Consider the following 21,039-nt stretch of genomic DNA (forward strand, 5'->3'; position numbering starts at 1 on the left):
ATTATGGAAAGAGTTGATAGTTATAGATAGGAGTTGATTTGAAGGTGTTATGAGTCTGTATTTGTTCTTTGAATCTTTTGAATATCATATAATCTCTATGGAGAGAATAAAGACTGTCCCCTACTCAATATTCATACATTGGGTGACTGTAGGATTGAGGCAAAGAGCGCAAAGAAAACTGCCCCCCTTCTTGATGGGGATGGGTAGAAAGAGAGGGACAGGGACAGAGAAGGAAATTGGATAGCAGTCCTTGCTACTTGGCTTGTGTAGCTTTGGAAAACATCCAGGAGAAGAGATTCCAAACGGCATTTCCCCAGGTCTGTTCTGAGCCATCAACATCATGTGGCTTCTCTTAAAAACAGTGACATGAACATTACATGTTACTCCCTTAGCATTAATATAGTGAACTGGGAGCCTCAGCCCTTGAAAGAATAGAAAGAGTTCTTGCCTGCAGAGGAAAATCATTTGAGATCTCTGGGTCAAAATGTCAGATAGAAGCCCCTTTGAAACAGACATGCATACCCTCACCAGGTTTGTTATGGAAAAGGGTCGACAAGCTAAAGGGACAGGAGAGCTCACGCAGCTGCTGAACTCCATGCTGACAGCTATCAAGGCCATTTCATCCGCTGTGAGGAAGGCCGGCCTCGCACATCTGTGAGTACTGAGGAGAAAAGGAAGGTGGGCTGGGCTTGGGTGGGGTTAGACTCTGCCCAGATGATAAAGGGAGAAGGGGGGAAGAGTCTAAACTTTAGTGGTCTTCAAAGTGTAATCCAAAGAGTTGTTGGGGTCTCTGAAACCCTTTCAGAGGGTCTACAAATTCAAAATTATTTTTTATTTCTAATATAGTAAATAGCTATAAATATAACCCATGTGAACAAAAACTCTTTGAATAGATCCTCGATAGTTTTTTTAACATGAAGATACTGAGAACAAAGGTTTGATAACCTTTAGACTCTAAAGACTTTTGGGATCGCACTACATAGTAGTATAAGGAAGACCAGAATCTCATTTCTCCTTACACATATTGGCTGTGTGATCCAGGCCAAGTACATTAACCTGTCCATGTTTCATGCTGGTAACTTTCTATGACTGAGTTATAAAAATGTCACTCTATATTGTGGTGGGATTTTCTCCTCTAGGAATTCCATAAATTCTCTCAAAGTGAGGTCCAGGAACTCAGGGTGGTTTGAAATCCTTTTCTTTTTCTTTCTTTCTTTTTTAAATAATAACTTTTTCTTCCCTTTTCTTTTTTTTTTTTTTTTTTTTTTGCTGAGGCAGTTGGGGTTAAATGACTTGCCCAGGGTCATACAGCTAAAGTCACAGAGTTTTAATGAGAAAAAAAATATTCATAAAGATCTCAATTAGGAATGAATGATTTCTTATATTTTTGCCTTTTGCCTTGGTGATTACATCTTTTAATTTCATTATCATTCTTTTTGTTGAGGTACCACTTTGTATAAAGTGCCATGTTAGGCACTGTCTTTTGGGTCCCAACAAAAGGCTTCCGCTTATTTGTTTGGAAGGGTTTGACTCGGAGTTTGAGATTGAGGGTATTAAAGTGCAAACATTTAATCTCATGTAGAACTGAATAAATCTGCTATCAATTAATTTATTCAACCAGCAGATGGCAGGCACAACCTATGGAAACAAGCCTTGGGTTTTCTCAAGAGTTTTGTTTGCTATTCATGTATTTGCTATATAAATTTACTACTTATGAGGGTATTTTCTGCTTTTCATGTCACTATTAACTGCCCAAAGCATGTTAGTCTATCCTGGTTTAAAATAACTATCTGTAATTTCAGATTAATATTTGATTTTTAGATCTAAGTAGCAATCAAGAAGAGAAGTCAAATCAGGCTTCATTTATTTGATGTTATTCAGTTGTATCTGACTCTTCATGACCCTGTTTGGGGTTTCTTGGCAAAGATACTGGAGTAGTTTGCCATTTCCTTCTCCAGTTAATTTTACAGATGAGGAAACTGAGGCAAACTGGGCTAAATGACAAGGCGTTAATAAGCATCTAAGGTTGGATTTGAACTCAGATCTCTAATCACTGTTACCACCCAGCAGCTCTTAGCTTTATTAGGTATTTCCTATGTGCCAGACACATTAAGTATGGGAATATAAAGAAAGGTTGAAAACAATCAGTATTCTTGACAAACTCATTTTTTAAAGGGGAAAAAACAAACTATGTACATGTAAGATCTGTAAATTGGAAGTAAACTCAGAAGGCAACCATTCGTGGGATTGGGGAGATGGGATGAGAGGGGCCCCCAAAAAGCCTTCTGTGGAAAGACAGTTAAGTCATGAAGGAAATCAAGAGGAGCAGGTGTGGAGGGAGAGTTACTTCAAGGATTAAGAATAGCCAGTGAAAGGTTATAGAGCTGAAAGATAAGAGTACCATATGTGAGAAGCAACAAGTATATGGTAGGGAGAAAAGTATTAGAAGACTGGATAGATGGAAAGAAGACATTTTAAGAATTTTAAAAATCAAACAGATAATTTTATAATTGAGCCTGACGTAATAGATATTGTTATTGTTATTCCATTGTGTACGACTCTTTGTGATCCCATTTGGGGTTTTCTTGGTAAAGATATTGGAGAAGTTTGCCATTTTCTTCTCCAGCTCATTTTACTTAATTAAAATTAAGTTGATTTTTAAGATGATTACGTTGAGACAAATAGCCTTAAATGACTTCTCACAGTGTCTGAGGTCACATTTGAACTCAGGTTTTTCTGATTCCAGCCCCTCAATTCTATCCACTAACCAAGCTGCCCAGGATATAAGTGCCACTTAGAAGTGTCATAGTCAGACATACTAAACATAGTCAGTGTTTAGTAAGAACACTTTGACAGCTGAGTGGAAGATGGACTAGGGTGGGAAGAGACCTGAAGTATAGAGACCAACTAGATATCTATTATAACAATCCAAATTTTAAATGAAGAGATTATGTCAGAAATGCTACTATGGCAGAAGCAAAAAGGAAATGGAGTTGGCAAGAGATTTTACATGTGAAGTGAATGAGAATGAGGAGTTGAGGGGTGTAGACTGTAAGCCTGGGTGACTAGGAGAATGGTGGTGCTTTATGGAATAATAGGAAAATTAGGGAAAGAGGAGGGATTGGAAGAGGGAGAGAAAATGAGTACTGAAATTCTGTAAAGGAAAATATTTTTGCAAGTCTTAAGAATACTCATTAATGTAACCATTGCTCTTGAAGACTGATGGATAACCATACTCCCCATCTTTTGGCAGAAAGATGATAGATACAGGTATATAATGGGACATACATTTTCAAACATAACCAATGTATAAATTTGATTTGTGCAGTTACACATTGTGACAAGGGAGAGCTTCAATTTGGAGAGCATATTTGGTTAGTGGATAGTTATAATGATTTTAAGAAAAGAAGAAAAGTATCAATGAAATAGTAAAAATACAAACAAGAGAAAAAATCATTTGACACAAGGAAGCAGAATAATTTTGTTGATGTCATGTTAAATTTAATATTCTCTTAAAGCAGGAGATCTTAATCTTCTTCGTGTCATAGGCCCCATTGGTGGTCTGGTGAGAAGAATCCCTTCTCAGAATAATGTTTTTAAATGTATAAAATAAAATTTATATAAATAAGAAGGAAATCTGTTCATAAAATCCACAGCCCAGTGAAAATATATACTTAATATTATCAAAAGGCAGCAATAAAACACATATATGTATATTTATAATCTATATGTACATATATGTCCTGTTCTAGTGCTTTGCTATAGTGAGGTTTTTCAAAATCTTTTATCTCTGTAAACTCTGATCATTGAAAAGGTTTCAAGTTGATGTGCAGTGATGGTGATAGTTGCAAAGGGTGATCATCAGGTAAATAGCAAAGGAAGGGATTTTTTCCAACCATAAAAATTCATGAAGATTATAACATGTTTTAGTGAGATTTCAATCTGAATTAGTATGTGTACTGTCCACATGGAAGAAATTACAGATTTTTGAGAAACTGAGGTATTTAAAATGTTTCATAAAAACATAAAAAATATAGACAGCTCTTTAGGGAAGAGGAGAGATTGGAAGAGGAAGAGAAAATGAGTGCTGCAATTTTGTAAAGGAAAAACTTTTTTTGCAAGTCTTAAGAACATTGGTCAATGCAATGACCATCACTGCTCTTGAAGACTAATGAATAACCATATTCCTCATCTTTTGGCAGAAAGTCAGTATCCCATTAGAGAGAACTAGAATTAGAAGAAAGTTCCCGGTGAATTGAGTGAACAATGAAAAGAGCAGCAGGTCCCAATGTGTGACCTGATGATCTCCTAAGGTTTCCCAGATCCTGTCAGGGGGACTAAGAGGTTAAAAATATTTTTATAATCATGCTAATGTGTTATTCGTCTATTAAAATGCCCCCTCCTGAAAGAGACCCAATGTTTGTGGTAGCCCTTTTTGCAATGACAAGAAACTGGAAACTGAGTGGATGCTCATCAGTTGGAGAGAAATGATCAGTAGGATGATTTTAGAGAAGCCTGGAGAGATTTATATGAACTGATGCTGAATGAAATGAGCAGAATCAGGAGATCATTGGACATGGTAACAAGATTATATGATGATCAATTCTGATGGACTTGACTATCCAATAGCAAGATGATTCAGGCCAGTTCCAATGATCTTGTGATGAAGAGAGCTATCTACAGCTATCTAGGGGAGAGGGTGGGGGGAAGGAGAGCAAATTGGGACACAAGATTTTGCAAGGGTCAAAAATATCCTTGCATATGTTTTGAAAATAAAAAGCTTCAATAAAAAAAAATAGAAAGAAAATTTGACCTTGCACAGATATGTAGTTTGAAAAGGGCAGGGGCATTTTAAAAATTATTATTAAAGCTTTTTATTTTCAAAACATATACATGGATAATTTTCCAACACTGACTCTTGAAAATCATTATATTCCAAATTTTCCCACCCTTATCCCCATCCTCTCCCCTAGATGGCAAGTAATCCAATATGCTAAAATGTTAAAAATATGTTAAATCCAATATAGGAATACATATTTATACAACTATCTTGCTACACAAGAAAAATCAGATCAAAAAGGAAAAAAAAGAGAGAAAAAAATAAAATTCAAGCCAATAACAACAAATGAAGTGAAAATGCTGTTTTGATTCACACTCAGTTCCCACAGACCCTCTCTGGGTATAGATGGCTCTCACTATCAAAAGATCATTGGAACTGGGCGAGGGCAAATTTTCTTCATATACATCAACCAAAACAATATATAGTAACAGATTTAATATCTCATATTATACCAGACATGAGAGATTTATAAAACTTATGTAAGACAATGTTATTTCTCACTAAATATTTTTGTTTTAGTAAATGTAGGGCTTTAAAAAAATAAAATATAGCATTTTTGTTCATGTATAATGTGTTTATTATTATTTAAAATAAAATTTGTAGATTATGGAAACTTAGAACTAGATCATAAAATCCACAGCCCAGTGAAAATATATACTTAATATAACTGATGTTTGTTAACATCAATTAGCTTTTACAAAGATATTTACTGAAAAGATATAGCAAGAACCAGAGTATAAAAACATTCCTTCTGAGTCAGGGCATATTGTATTGTTCTCTGGAGAGAGTTGGTTCATATATTTTTTTTTATTAAAGCTTTTTATTTACAAAGCATATGCATAGGTAATTTTTCCAATATTGACCCTTGCGTAACCTTTTTGTTGAAAATTTTCCCCTCCTTCCCCCCATCACTTCCCTAGCTGGTAGGTAGTCCAATACATGTTAGATCCGATATATGTATACATATTTATACAGTTATCTTGTTGTGCAAGAAAAATCAGATCAAGATCAAGAAGGAAGAAAAGGAAAAACAGAAAGAAAACAAAATTCAAGAAATAACAACAGAGAGAGGGAGAATGCTATGTTGTGTTCCATACTCTGTTCCCATGATTTTCTCTCTGGGTGTAGATGGCTCTATTCATCATTGCACAAGTGGAACTGATCCAAATCATTTCAGTGTTGAAGAGAGCCACTTCCATCAGAATAGAACCATATATAGTATTATTGTTGAAGAGTGTAATGATCACCTGGTTCTGCTCATTTCACTTTGCATCAGTTCATGTAGATGTCTCCAAGAGAGAGTTGGCTCATATTTAAAGCCATTATTATTATTATTTTTTACCATCAAGTTCACTTCCAGGTATAGCTATGAATAAGTCATTCCTGAGCCTGAAGGACTCAATGTCTTGACTGCCAGCTTATTCCACTTCTGGAATAAATCCCACAGGTCATTCCTTGGTGCTATATTCCTTTCATTGCACTATATTCCATGGTGAAAACTCTATTATGGGGTTGTACTCTTGCATCTCTGGTGATTCTTTTTAACTTTTAAAACTTAAAGATAGCTTGGTCCCTTCTATCTCCTGAATTCCTTAGCTTAGAGTGGGAAAAATGATGAAACACAACAGAGTCAGAAAACCAATATTGTGTGTTCAAGGATAGCTAGAAACCTGGATTGGGAGATAAGGTTTACTAGAAGGCTTACATATTTCCCCCATAATTGCCACCATGAAAAGGGATCTTGATCTGCTGCTTTGTGCTTTTCTTTCTTTTCTTTCTTTTTTATTTGCAAAGCTTTTAATTTACAAAACATATGCATGGGTAATTTTTCAACATTGACCCTTGCAAAACTTTCTCTTCCAAATTTTTACCTCCTTCTCCCCACCCCCTCTCTTAGATGGCAGTTAGTCCAATATATGTTAATTATGTTAAAATATATGTTAAATCCAATATATGTATGCATATTTATACAGTTATCTTGCTGCTCAAGAAAAATTGGATCTAGAGGGGAAAAAAAACTGAGAAGGAAAACAAGCAAAACATCAATAGAAAGCATGAAAATGCTATGTTGTGGTCCACACTCAGTTCCTACAGGCCTCTCTTTGGGTGTAGATGGCTCTCTTCATCACTGAACAGTTAGAACTGGTTTGAATCATCTCATTGTTGAAAAGAGCCATGTCCATCAGAATTGATCATTGTATAGTCTTGTTTTGTGCTTTTCTTTTTGACACTGACACTCAGTTCTGGTTCAACAGTCAGTCAAAAGATTTTTCTTCAGCATTTACTAAGTAGAAATGAAACAGTAACAGTCACTAACAAAATACTTGTGCAGGCTCTGAACCAAAAGCAGGATCTGTATTATGTTGCTGTTTAATGGTTCAGTCAAGTCCAACTTTTCATAACCCAAACTTTTCATAGACCAAAGCACCCCAGGTTCTTCTATCCTCCACTATCTCTCAAAATCTGTCCAAGTTCATGTTCATTGTTTCCATTATCCTATCAATCCATATCCTCCTCTGTCATCCTCCTTTTCTTTTATCTTCAATCTTTCTCAACCTTTCCAGTGAGCCTGGCTTTTCATTATGTGGCCAAAGTATTTAAGCTGAAGTTTCAGTATTTGAATTAATTGCCTAAACTAATTTCTTTTAAAATTGACTGATTTGGCCTCCTTCCTGTCCAAAGCACTCTCAGAAGCCTTCTCCAGCACCACAATTCAAAGGTATGAATTCTACATTTTCAACTTTTCTGATAGTCTTAAGTTTCACAGCTATATTATATTTCTACTGGGAAAAAAATCCGCTTTTAGGTATGCTGTCCAGATTTATCATAGTTTTCCTTCTAAGGAGTATTTTAATTTCATAGTTCAGTTGCCATCTGCAGTAATCTTTCAGCCCAAGAATATAAAATCTGACACTGCTTCAATTTCTTTTCCCTCTATTTACCAGGAAGTGATAGGACCATTTTCAAGATAAAAGTTGTTTTTTTTTTTTTTTTTTTATGATAAGTTTCAAGCCAGCTTTTACACTTTCTTCTTTCACCCTTATCAAGAGGCTTCTTAATACCTTTTCACTTTCTGTTACTAGTGGTACCATCTGCATATCTGAAAATGTTGCTATCTTTCCTGGTGATGTTAATTCCACTGGATTTGGAACAGATCCATTTATGTGCCATTCATAGCTATACCTGGAAGTGAACTTGATGGTAAAAAATGTTTACAATCCTTGAAAAAAAAAAGGAGGGTGCATGTCAAGGAATGTTCAAATTATCACATAATTGTACTCGTTTCATACATCAGCAAGGTTATGCTTAAGATTCTAAAAGCTAGGCTTTAGCAATATGTGAATTAAGAATTATGAGGATGTATATTGTCACCTTATTTATTTAACTTACATTATACTAGCCTGGATGAATCAAAATCTGAAATTTAGATTAGTGGGGAAAAGAACAACAATCTTAGATATAAAGACCTCCATTATACATCATCATAAACTCAGAGAAGCAGGCAAAACCACAATATAGGTTGGCCACAAGCAGAAACTTGCACACGCTCTCAGAATTGGACTCTTATTAGCCAGTTTCCCATCATTTGCAATTGCGATTTATGTTTATGTATTATAAATGTATGAAGATTATAGATATGTAAACATTTATATACGTAGCACATATATGTATATATAATTTTCCCCCTGACCATTTCTGAATACTTTTGACTCTATAAACATTTATTTTTGTAGTATGTCAATATAGTGTCCTGTGCAGTTGCAACTTTACTGAATCAACTGTTTTTTAAATGTAGCTTTTTATGAATAAACTTTCAACCTGGAAATTTATGATGAAATTTAAAATTTTAAAATTATTTTGCCTATATATATATTATTTTATTATGTATATATTTTATAAAAAGATAATTTTTCTTTTAAAACATTTTTTCTCAGAGGCAACTAAGTGGCACAGTAATTTTTCTCTCCCAACATGATTCATAAAGAAATGCATATTGAAAAAGTTAATATACAACCAGAAAAAAATAACAAAAAAGTTTTAAATCTTTACACAGCATTTCTACTAATATGGAAAACAAACAAACAAAAAAACCAAATATGCTCTATCTAGTATACAAATAGAATAGAAAATAGGAAAATAAAAAAAAATTTTTAAGAATGTTAAAATATAAATTTAAGACACATGTAAAATTTAAATCAAAATCACATATATGTCATATTAAAATCTAAATTGTAGTAAACACTTGTTTACTTAAATTTTTCTCTAAGTTCAACATTCCTATAATGCAACATATTTAAAATTAACTACACACAAAATACTTTTTGCTTTTTGTTTTTCATTGGAATGTCAAATTTTTAAAATTTTAGAATTTTGACACAAAGTTTTATTTACCTTAAAATTAAGAGAATTGTTTTTTTACCTGAGGCAGTTGGGTGACTTGCCCAGGGGCACATAGCTAGGAAGTGTTAAATGTCTGAGACCAGATTTGAACTTAGGTTCTCCTGATTTCAGGGCTGGTGCTCTATCTACTGTGTCATCAAGCTACTCCATATGTGTTTTGTTTTATTTTATTACATGTAGATTGACTTTAAAATACACTTTCTTTTTTTATAAAGCTTTTTATTTTCAAAACCTATACACAGATATTTTGACAATATTGACTCTTGCATAGCTTTGTGTTTCAGATTTTCTCCTCCTCCCCTCCACCCTCTTCCCTAGATTGCAAACGATTCAATATATGTTAAATATGTTAAAATATATTAAATCCAGTATAAACATATATACATATACATATATGTAAGCATATTTATATAATTCTCTTGCTCCCCAAGAGAAGTCAGATCAAAAAAAGAAAGTAAATGAATAAGAAAACAAAATGTAAGCTAACAACAACAAAAAGAGTGAGAATATTATGTTGTGATCCACACTCAGTTCCCACAGACCTCTCTCTGCATGTAGATGGCTCTCTTCATCACAAGATCATTGGAACTAGCATCATTCATCTCATTGTTGGAAAACATCATGTTCATCAGAATTGATTGTCATATAATATTGATGTTGTCGTGTACAATGATCTCCTGGTTCTGCTCATTTCACTCAGCATCAGTTCATGCAAGTCTTCCCAGGCCTTTCTAAAATCATCAACTGATCATTTCTTATGGAACAATATTATTCCATAACTTTCATATACCATAACTTATTCAGCCATTCTCCAATTGATGGACATCCACTCAGTTTCCAGTTTCTGGCCACTACAAACAGGGCTGCCACAAACATTTTTGCACATATAGGTCCCTTTCCTTCCTTTAAGATCTCTTTGGGATATAGGCCCAATAGCACATTTCTTTATAAATCATATTGCAAGAGAAAAATCAAAACAAAAGGAGAAAACCACAACAAAAAATGAACATAGCAGGTTTTGATTTACATTTAAATCTCCATAGTTATCTTTTGGATGCAGATGGCGTTTTCTATCCAAAGTTATTGGGATTTCCTTGGAGCCAATGCTTTTTTGTGATACTACATATTGAATCCTTATATTACATTTTTGTTTTCAATCTTAGGTATGGAATTGCAGGAACTCTCAATGTGACTGGTGATGAAGTCAAGAAGTTAGACGTATTATCCAACTCTTTGGTTATTAACATGCTCCAGTCCTCCTATAGTACCTGTGTCCTAGTCACAGAAGAGAATAAAGATGCGATTATTACAAATAAAGAGAAGAGGGTGTGTATATTCAAATACCCTTAAATCTCTCCTTGTCTGGGTTGGGAATGGTGTTCTTCAGTCTACCAGCAGATGGTGTGGTAACTTTGGTTTTTGAATCATTTTCTGTTTTTTAAATTGGTTCTTTACCAATGAGTCTGTAGTGTTGAGTAACTGGATTAAAACATAGTTGGAAAACAACTCATCCAGGAATGATATGGGGGTGATTTACTGAAACTCTCATTACTCACAAGAGAACCAGTAAAGCAGGACTCCATATGCCTTAGTGGCCCCATCATGGACAGTCATTGGGGCAGATCGGTTGGGGTTAGGGAGAGGCAGTAGAATATGGGAACATATGGGAAAGTTTAGTTACCTTCTCCCTCTTCCCTGTAATTTATAAATAAAACACTCTACAGTAAACTGTTTTCCAAGGCCTGGGATTTCTTTATAGTAGGAGTAAGGGGTGAAGAAGTCCCTATGTCATAGATCCCCTCTAGCAGTGCTGAATCCTATTGTTCCCTTCTCAGAATAATGATTTGTTGTCTAAATTCATAACTGGAGGAAATACCAATTTCCAGTACATGCACCCACTGAAACTTATGGAGTCTAGGATTCCATATTTAACAACACCTTTTTTTTTTTAAATAGAACCTGACCTGTCTTAATACTTTGACAAACTAACTGCTTGTTTTTATAAGCCAGAAAGTTTTCCTTAACAAAAAGTGATCAGAAGCAGACTTTCCCAGGTTATAGATTCATTTTACATTCTTTTTTTTTCCTCTTTCTTCTTCTGGCCTTTGACCCTTTTATTGCTAGTTAAGCATTCACTTTTCATGTTCCAGTTAAGAATTTAGGCTAGAATAAAGGAGGGGGTGGTTAACAAGTGGATGACAGTGTCCAATTGAAAAATGGGCCTCTAAATGGGCTAAATCTATGATGATGAAATTTAATAGAAAAAAAATATAAATCCCTATAGTTGGATTTTTAAAATGTTCATGAAAAAATTGGGCTGGGGTTAGCTGACCACAGCCTCAGTAAGAGTCACTTAGGGAGGAAAGAGAAGAATAAGCTTAACTATGTGTCAGACACTTTGCTAAATGCTTTAAAAATATGACCTCATTTTATCTTCACAATAACCCTATGAGGTAGGTGCTAGTATGACATAACAAAAGAGTATCACGATAGCTAAAAAAGTTAATTTAACCTTAGGTTGTATGATCCTGCAAATGGAAGGTGATTGATCTACTGTTCTCTGCCCTGGCCCATATCCGCTATATTGTGTTCCACTTTGGATACTTTGTCTTGCCTTAACTTTGGAGAGCACATCTTGAACTTGCTAAATTCCTAGAATCTTAGGATGTTAATTCTGTTTCTATTAACAAGTTACTTCCATGAAACATGATTCAATCACATCCAGAGCAGGAAAAAACTAGATGCTGAATATGAGATATGTACATCTCTGTACAAAAAAAGCAACAAAAAAAAGTCATGTCAAGTTAACAAGAAGTTATTAAGTACCTGCTATGTGCAAAGCACCATGCTAAGTATTGGGGATACAAAGAAAAGCAAAAGATAACTCCTATTCTCAAGGAACTCATTGTCTATTAGGGGAGATGATGTACATCATATACAATAAAATATCATATACAATCATATACAATAAAATAGAATAAACTGGGGAGCAACCTTGGGTGGAAAGCACTAGGATTTAGGAGAACTGTCACTAAAATTGTTGAAAGAAAAAGGAATTATATGTCTCACTTTATTTAACTGTTTCAGTAGACATAAAACAACTTTGGTTTATTAAAAATCTTGTTATGCCTTCAATAGGCATATTTTTTAGAAAGTTGGTGAATCTCTCTCATTCCTTATATGTATATGCTTGGTGAACACTAGAATTTGTTTCTTTGTATTGGGGTTATGGGAAGATTTTCTGAGAGGGAGGGGATTCAAAGACCCAAAAATGTTGGGTATAACTGTTGAAGGATTGTTAAGTGGGATACTAATTGGTACTAGTCAATCTCTAGGCTAAATCTTCTTAAATTGTGAGTCATGGAGTCATATAACTGAATATGGAGGGGGGGAGGGGTGACAAAAAACTTGGCAACTGTAAAAGGTATCAAGTATTCCACCAAGATTTAATGCTTTATGTAAAAATAAACACATCCATTTTACTAGTATATAAATTTGCTTTCATCTTTAATAAATGGTGCAATTTTATGTATATCAAAGAATTGTTTTAAAATAACTTTCTTGATGATTTATTATCAGTAAATGTTTGATTTATATCCCTTTTTTACATAACTATACACCTGGGGTCATGTAAAAATATCTTAGCTGAAAAGGGGTGGTGAGTGGGAAAAATTTAAGAAGCCCTGATCTAGGGTACTCTCCAACTCTGAGATTCTGAAACTTTTGTCAGTAAGATGATAGTAGATTGAAGTTTGGTGTGTTAAGGAAGGAGCACTGGATCTGAGATATGAGAGACTCATATCCATACTAGAAGGATGGTCTCTAGGTATAATGGTAAAATAGACAAAGCTTTTCTTTGGCAACCTTTTTCTATATTCTTCCCCTTCCCCTTCCCCTTCACATATACTCCCCTAGACCCATTTCATCTATCCTGTGTAAGGACTATTCATCTTCATTTGACCCAATGCTGCAAACCCATCTTTCTAGTTCCCAGTTGATCAAAGTTCTTCTCCAAGGAATTTTACTCTGGTTGATCTATTCCAATCAAAGGGTCCTGAATTCTGGAAATCCAGAATTCAGTTGTTACTATGTTTTACTCTTGTATTAAAAACCTCTTGCCTAGTAACTCATCCCTAAGTTCAAGTCTGTCAGTCCTTCCCAGATAAGAGTTAATTAATCTGGGGGGAAAAAAACAACCTATGATCCCATGCTAATGAGAAAGAACTAGAAATCTTAGGTGCTTACACATACATATAGTAGTCATGGCCTTCTAGGTATAATATACCCACTTCTTTATGTCTGACCCAAAGGAGTGACTCTAAAGGTAGGAGGAGGAAGGATGGTGCAACAGGAGACTGGTAAGGATAGATATTTTGATGCAGAAAGAGCCTTGCCCCTTTGTAGGCAGCCACCTACACGTTTATAATTTGAGCTGGCCCTGGGTATCAAGATTTAAATTCTTTGGCTTGACATCCCCTTACGTAATTGGACATCTTTGATAATGAAATCCTTTTCATTTAAGTCATTTTTTTGGTAAGGAAGATATTGTCTGATGGAGTTAAAAACAAGTGGAAGCTTAGCAGGAAGATTTTTGTTTGTTTGTTTATTTATTTTTTTTTTTTTTAAAATAACTTTTTATTGATAGAACGCATGCCAGGGTAATTTTTTACAGCATTATCCCTTGCATTCACTTCTGTTCCGATTTTTCCCCTCCCTCCCTCCACCCCTTCCCCCAGATGGCAAGCAGTCCTTTACATGTTGAATGGGTTGCAGTATATACTAGATACAATATATGTGTGCAGAACCGAACAGTTTTCTTGTTGCACAGGGAGAACTGAATTCAGAAGGTATAAATAACCCGGGAAGAAAAACAAAAATGCAAGAAGTTTATATTCATTTCCCAGTGTTCTTTCTTTGGGTGTAGCTAGCAGGAAGATTTTTAAGTAGAAATTTAGGAATCCCTTCTAAAAACTCTCCATAGATGTTCAAACAGAAGCTGAATGATCACTTTATCAGAAATGTTAAAGAGGAGATTTCTATGTGGGTAGAGTAGACTAAGTGACCTCTGGGATTCTAGTTTATGATGCTACTATAAACATAAGTGATGTAGTCTTTGTATATGTTTAATTTAATGTTTTTATGTCCTCTCCTTCAGGGTAAATATGTGGTCTGCTTTGATCCACTAGATGGCTCTTCCAACATTGACTGCTTGGCATCTATAGGAACTATATTTGCAATCTATAGAAAGGTATGTATCTGTATGTTCTTATACTTAAGATTTCCATATCTTTGAGATTTAGTAGGAAACGTCTGCAACTATGTTAGGAAACTTACATTCTAGTTCCGGATCATCTCTTTTCAAGTGGAAATTGTCTTATTTGAAAGGGAAAAAAAGACTGGTTTCAAGTTCAGTTTACTTTAATACTTGATTTTAATGACTCTTATCGTTTAAAAAAAAAAAAAGCTGCTTAGCTCCAAATGGAAGAAGTATTGTACTTGCTAAGTCATGATGTTCATTATTTGCCAATTGTGCAATTAAAATTCAGCTAATCAATAACTATCTTTCTTGATATCTGTTGTTTTTGTAAATGAATTAGGTGTTACCTTTTTATATTTTTAACAAATGATTTCGAAACTCACTGAAACACTTTGTTTATGTTTCTAGGTTCCGTGTATATAGATAAGAATCAGCAGTAGACAGCATTTTGGGCAAAAACAACTTAGAGTTTTAAAAAAAATGCATTGCTCATAACTTCCTACTGTTGTTAGCTAATCTCAAAGCACAATAGGGTGAAGTTCATCATGTACGACACTGGATATAAATCTGTATTTCCAATAATCCTAATAATTTTGATTTTTAATGGACTTCTTGTCAGATCTGGTTTTATTATTTTTTATTGGTAATGTGAAAGAAGATTTCATATTAGAATTTTCAGTTCTGTTATTTTCTAGAGTGCTTGTACTCACATTTTTGGTACTATCTTCATTCTGTTCTTACTTTGTAAAATCTTTTAAAGCCAGTCTTCCATTTGGTGAATTGTTTATATAGGTCATAAATCCACCTAATTGGGCACAAGGAAAATTTACAGTAAAGTCAAGAGTGGGTCAAGGTTCACCCTCTGTAACAAGGAGCTCCCACTTGTTTCCCATTTGTTTATGGAAGTGTTATGTGACTTTCTGACATACAAACTGAGTGACAGAGTCTCAGACAATAATGATTATAAACTTAGGAGCTTAATTTCTTCTCTTTATGATCAAACAGGGATTTATGAAAAATATAATTTAAAAAATCATAATACTTTCAAATTTTAGTCTTGGGATTCAAGTAAATTTACTAGAACATGCAATTGTCTAGTGTCGAGTAATTTTAGCAACCAATACAACTCCAGTCTTCTAAGATGTTGCTAAGGAATCAGCAGCATCCAATTCCAGCTCCAAAAAAGAAAACCCACCCCCCAAAAAACAAATAAAAACAAAATATTTTGCTACTATAAAAGTGATTAAAATTCAAGTAATAATTTTTAAAATGGAGTCTAGCAATGATTATAACATTAAAATGTGTATTTGAGGCCAAGTTCATTTTCTTAAGAAGGAAAACAAAGAAAAGGCTATTTTTTTCTCCAGGAAGTTTGGAGAAGGTACTGTCTACCCTAAGACAAAAGGAACAATGAGGGCTTTGGGGAACTGAAACTTGGGCATGGCTTTTAAGAAGGATCTGAATCCATAGCATCCCTGTCCCTTCTGAGAACTCTATCTAAAAGCAGCTGCCCCCCACCACTATAGCCATCACGTGGCTATAACTCTGACCATTGCAGCCATCCCTTTTGTTATTGTAGCCCTTCTTTTCATGGTCTTGTGAAAGATTAGAACTGCCTGTAGCTGTTAAAGCCTCTGTACCTATTACTTATTTTTATTTTTATTATTATTTTTTTATTTCGTAGCTTTTTATTTACAAGTTATATATATGGATAATTTTATAGCATTGACAATTGCCAAACCTTTTGTTCCAATTTTTCCCCTCCTTCCCCCACCCTCTCCCCTAGATGGCAGGATGACAAGTAGATGTTAAATATATTAGAGTATAAATTAGATACATAATAAGTCCTATTATTTATAGTTACTATTGAAGCTTTGGTAACTTCCATCACAACTTTGCTATTTTAATCATCATAATTGTTAATTGCCAATTTTTTTGGAGAAAACATTTTGCCTTAGCCATTGCTATGGACACCCTAGCATATACTTCATATAGGCACTATCCTTACCACCAAGATGTATATTTTCTTTGGACAACATCTAATCTTTTTCAGCTTTATGTACAGTGCCTCTGGGTAGGGCAAAACTCAACATGTCCTGTCTGTGATAGAATCTCCCTTCTTGAACTACAAAGAGATTTCTTATGAAAAAGTGTTAGGGAACGGCTCCAGGTCATTGTCAATTGCTATTGTCTTAAATCTCTGACAAATAGCTTCTTCATCTTGGACATGGGTACCAGCGTGATCAGAGTCCTTCCTGGTCATGCTTGAACTTCATCTTATTGCTATCAAAGGAGTGACATAAAGCAGTCCTGGAATGTTGGCCTTCTCCAAACTGGAGAAAGTCAAGGACCTGAACCAGTAGGATCACTTTTTTGGGGGATTCACCAACACTTTGTAAGTTGTCAGCATTCTGAAGAAACCCCCTTCCCCATCCACCATAAGCTAGACTCACCTATTTGCCTGTTGAAGCCACTGATAAACCCCTTACACAGTTGTGAGGATTTCATCTCTCCAGCCTTGGCTTTCTCATCACTTTTATAATTTTGTCTTCCTACTTGTATGGAGTAAATTTCAAAGATGCTACTAGGGTATCCGGCAGTCAGTCAACAAACACTTGTTTATTTGTTTATTTTTGATGAAAGTATAGCAAGACAATTTTTGAATGAATTCTTTTTTTTTTAATAATAGCTTTTTATTTTCAAAATACATGTAAGGATTTAGACATAAAAGAGTGATATTATAAGCAAATTAAAAGAACAAAGGATAGTTTACCTCTCAGATCTGTTGAGAAGGAATGAATTTGTGGACAAAGAACTGGAGTACATTATTAAACACAAAATAGATAATTTTGATTATATTAAGTTAAAAAGATTTTGTACAAACAAAACCAATGCAGACAAAATTAGAAGGGAAACAATAAACTGAGAAATTTTTTTTTTTTACATTCAAGGGTTCTGATAAAGGCTTCTTTTCTAAAATATATAGGGAATTGACTCAAATTTATAAGCATTCAAGTAATTCTCCAATTGATAAGTGATCAAAGGATATGAACAGACAATTTTCAGATGAAGAAATTGAAACCATTTCTAATCATATGGAAAGGTGCTCTAAATCACTATTGATCAGAGAAATGCAAATTAAACCAATTCTGAGGTACCACTACATACCTCTCAGATTGGCTAAGATGACAGGAAAAGATAATGACAAAAGTTGGAGATGTGGAAAAACTGGGACACTAATACATTGTTGATGGAATTGCGAACTGATCCAATCATTCTGGAGAACAATTTGAAACTATGCTAAAAAGTTATCAAACTGTGCATACCCTTTGATCCAGCAGTGTTTCTACTGGATTTATATCCCAAAAAGACCATAAAGGAGGGAAAGGGACCCATATGTGTAAAAATGTTTGTGGCAGCCCTGTTTGAAGTGGTAAGAAACTGGAAACTAGAATTCTCCATCAGTTAGAGAATAACTGAATAAGTTATGGTATATGAATGTCATGGAATATTATTGTTCTATAATGATCAGCAGGATAATTGCAGAAACGCCTGGAAAGAGTTACATAAACTGATGCCAAGTGAAATGAGCAGAACCGGGAGATCATTGTACATGGCAAAAACAAGATTATAAGATCAATTCTGATGGACATGGCTCTTTTCAACAATGAGATCATTAAGGCCAGTTCCAATGATCTTGTGATGAAGAGAGATATCTACTTAGAGAGAGGGCAGTGGGGACTGAATATAGAACACAACAATAGTATTTTCACCTTTTTGTTGTTGTTTGCTTGCATTGCTTGCAATTTTTTTCCTTTTTGATCTAAGTTTTCTCGTGTAGCACAGTAATTGTATAAATATATATACATATATTGGATTTGACATATATTTTTTAACATGTTTACTATATATTGGATTGTTTCCCATGTAGGGGAGAGAGTAGGGGGAAAAGAGGGAATTTTGGAACACAAGATTTTGCAAGAGTTAATGTTGAAAAATTATCCATGTATATGTTTTGAAAGTAATTGGCTTTAATTAAAAAATGTGTGTACACTCATATGACTACATTTTTAAAAATACATGCAAAGACAGTTTTCAATATTCAGCCTTGCAAAACCTTGTGTTCCAATTTTTTTCTCCCTTCCTTTCCCTCACCCGCCTGCCCTAGATAGTAAGTAATTCAATATATGTTAAACATGTGCAGTTCTTCTGGATATATTTCCACATTTAATCATGCTGCACAAGAAAAATCAGATCAAAAAGAAAAAAATGAGAAAAAAAAGTAAGCAAATAACAACAAAGAAGGTGAAAATCCTATGTTGTGATCCATATTCAGTTCCCACAGCCCTCTCTCTGGGTGCAGATGGCCCTCTTCATATCACAAGATCTTTGGAACTGGTCTGAATCACCTCATTGTTCAAAAGAGCCATGTCCATCAGAATTGATCATCACATATTCTTGTTGTTGCTACATATAATTTTATCTTGATTCTATTCATTTCACTTAGCATCAGTTCATGTAAGTCTCTCCAGGCCTCTCTAAAATCATCATGCTGATCATTTCTTATGGAACAATAATTTGAAGGCCGGATTAGCACCCTGGATGCCTTAGAATCAGCCGGAGTCAGGATAAGCAAAAGTCCTTGGTCTTTATTCTTGGTCTTAGGTGTAGAATTGAAGGGAATGGACACAGCAATCTCCACACCTTCTTTCTCTTCTTCTCTCCACAAAAAGTAACTCTGGCTTGTCTTACTCCACCCCCTAATCCCTCCTACAATTCTCTGTATACATCAACAGATCGAACCAGCACAGAATAGTGGGGTGGGCCATTTTCCAAGCATATGCTAATAAAGTATTGTCCAATAAGTAATTAGCCTTAAGTGCTTGGTTGTCCAAGTGCATCTGCTCAGAGTTTCAACTCTTTACAAATAATATTCCATAACATTCATATACCATAACTTATTCAGCCATTTCCCAACTGATGGGCATCCCCTCAGTTTCCAGTTCCTTGCCAATACAAAAAGGACTGCCATAAACATTTTTGTACACGTGGGTTCTTTCCACTTTTTTTATGTCTTTGGGATACAGACTCAGGAGATAGGGTATGTACAGTAATAATCATTTATTAAGCATCTACTATGTACCAAGCACTATGCTAAACACTAGGAATATAATGTAAGGTTTAAAAAAAAAAAAAAGCTTAGACTCTGCTCTCAAGCAGCTCACAGTCTAATATGGAAACAACATGCAAACATTACAAACGAACTATAGATAGCAAGGCTTCTTAAGTTTTTTCACTTGTGAACCCTTTTTGCCTGAGAAATTTTTACAGGATCCTTTACACATCCAGAAGTGTTTCTGGCAGCATCTATGCACTCATATTGCAAAGTGTGCATGTTGTGTATTCAGAACCAAAGCTTCAGTGAAGTAATGTGATGCAACACAAGCAAGTGCTGCCAGAAACACCTTGGATTCATTATGCGTTTGATTTTGAATTAATTTTTGGTTATTACGTTCAGAAATCTACTATGGCCAAATTTTTTGTGACCTACATTCACTTACACAAACCCAAATGGGGTCACAAACCACAGTTTAAGAAGCTTTGATATATAGGATAGATTAAAGGCAATCTTGGAGGGAAGGATTTTTCTCTAAGAAGAATCAAAAAAAGCTCTTTGTAGAAGATGATATTTTATCTGGGGTTTGGAGGAAATCAGAGATGTGAAGGAGCAAATTCCAGGCATGAAGATGGGCAGTGAAAATATTCAGAGTTAGAGGAAAGGAAAGAGCATCTACTATGTGCAGGCACTTTGCTAAGTTCGATTTTTACAAATATTATTTCATCTCCTTCTGAGGTAGGGGATGTTCCTATCTCCATTTTACAGTTTAAGGCATGAATGTTATATGCAAGAAGTAGCAAGAAGACTGGAAAAGGTAGGAGGAGGCCAGGTTTTGAAAGGCTTTGAATGATAGAGAATTTTATATTTGACACTGGAAGTGATAGATGTCCACTTAAGGTAATTGAATTGGGGGGAGAGGGTGGGCAGGAGACATGGTTACAAGATAGCTGCTTGATAAGCCTCAAAACTAAGAGAAGGGGATGCGCCCCAGGAAGCAGCTTTGGCAAGTAAGAGACAGAACAGAAAAATCACTATTTGAGCAGGAATGGAGTAGAGTGGAAAAGATGAGATCACCAGTATAAGAATCTTAACACTTCTAGGATCCTATTTTCTGAACTCACCCAAAGGGAAAGACCCAAGGTTAGTGAATCTTCACTTTTTCTCCTTTTTGAGGCGAGGGAGTGAAGGGGAAACTATGACTATAGGCAAGAAGTTCAAAATGGAGCTGGCATGAGATGTAGTAGGTTGGCCATTTTTCTTCTGTGTTGTCTAATTTGACAGAGCTGAGGGAGAGAATGGACAGTCAAGCCCAATGAGAAGATCCAAGAAAGAGTAGTGCCATCCTCATAAAGGTGGGACCAAAAAGGAGGAGAGATAGCCTTCCTCACCAACAGAACAACTCTCCTTCCTTCCATTACTAGA

General features: G+C 35.0%; 1 protein-coding gene across 1 annotated transcript in view; it reads left to right on the top strand.

Annotated features, from left to right (window-relative positions):
- The first annotated feature begins 336 nt into the window (after positions 1-336).
- The window catches only part of FBP2 (fructose-bisphosphatase 2), a 60,121-nt gene continuing 39,418 nt past the window's right edge, over positions 337-21,039 (top strand). Inside the window, exons 1-3 of the mRNA XM_051996919.1 lie at positions 337-654; positions 10,405-10,567; positions 14,397-14,489. Coding sequence (XP_051852879.1) covers positions 485-654; positions 10,405-10,567; positions 14,397-14,489 — 426 coding nt within the window. The 5' untranslated portion in view covers positions 337-484. The remainder of the gene's footprint in view (positions 655-10,404; positions 10,568-14,396; positions 14,490-21,039) is intronic.

Source organism: Antechinus flavipes, chromosome 1 (assembly GCF_016432865.1).
Source record: "Antechinus flavipes isolate AdamAnt ecotype Samford, QLD, Australia chromosome 1, AdamAnt_v2, whole genome shotgun sequence".
In the NCBI taxonomy this organism is placed as follows: Eukaryota; Metazoa; Chordata; class Mammalia; order Dasyuromorphia; family Dasyuridae; genus Antechinus; species Antechinus flavipes.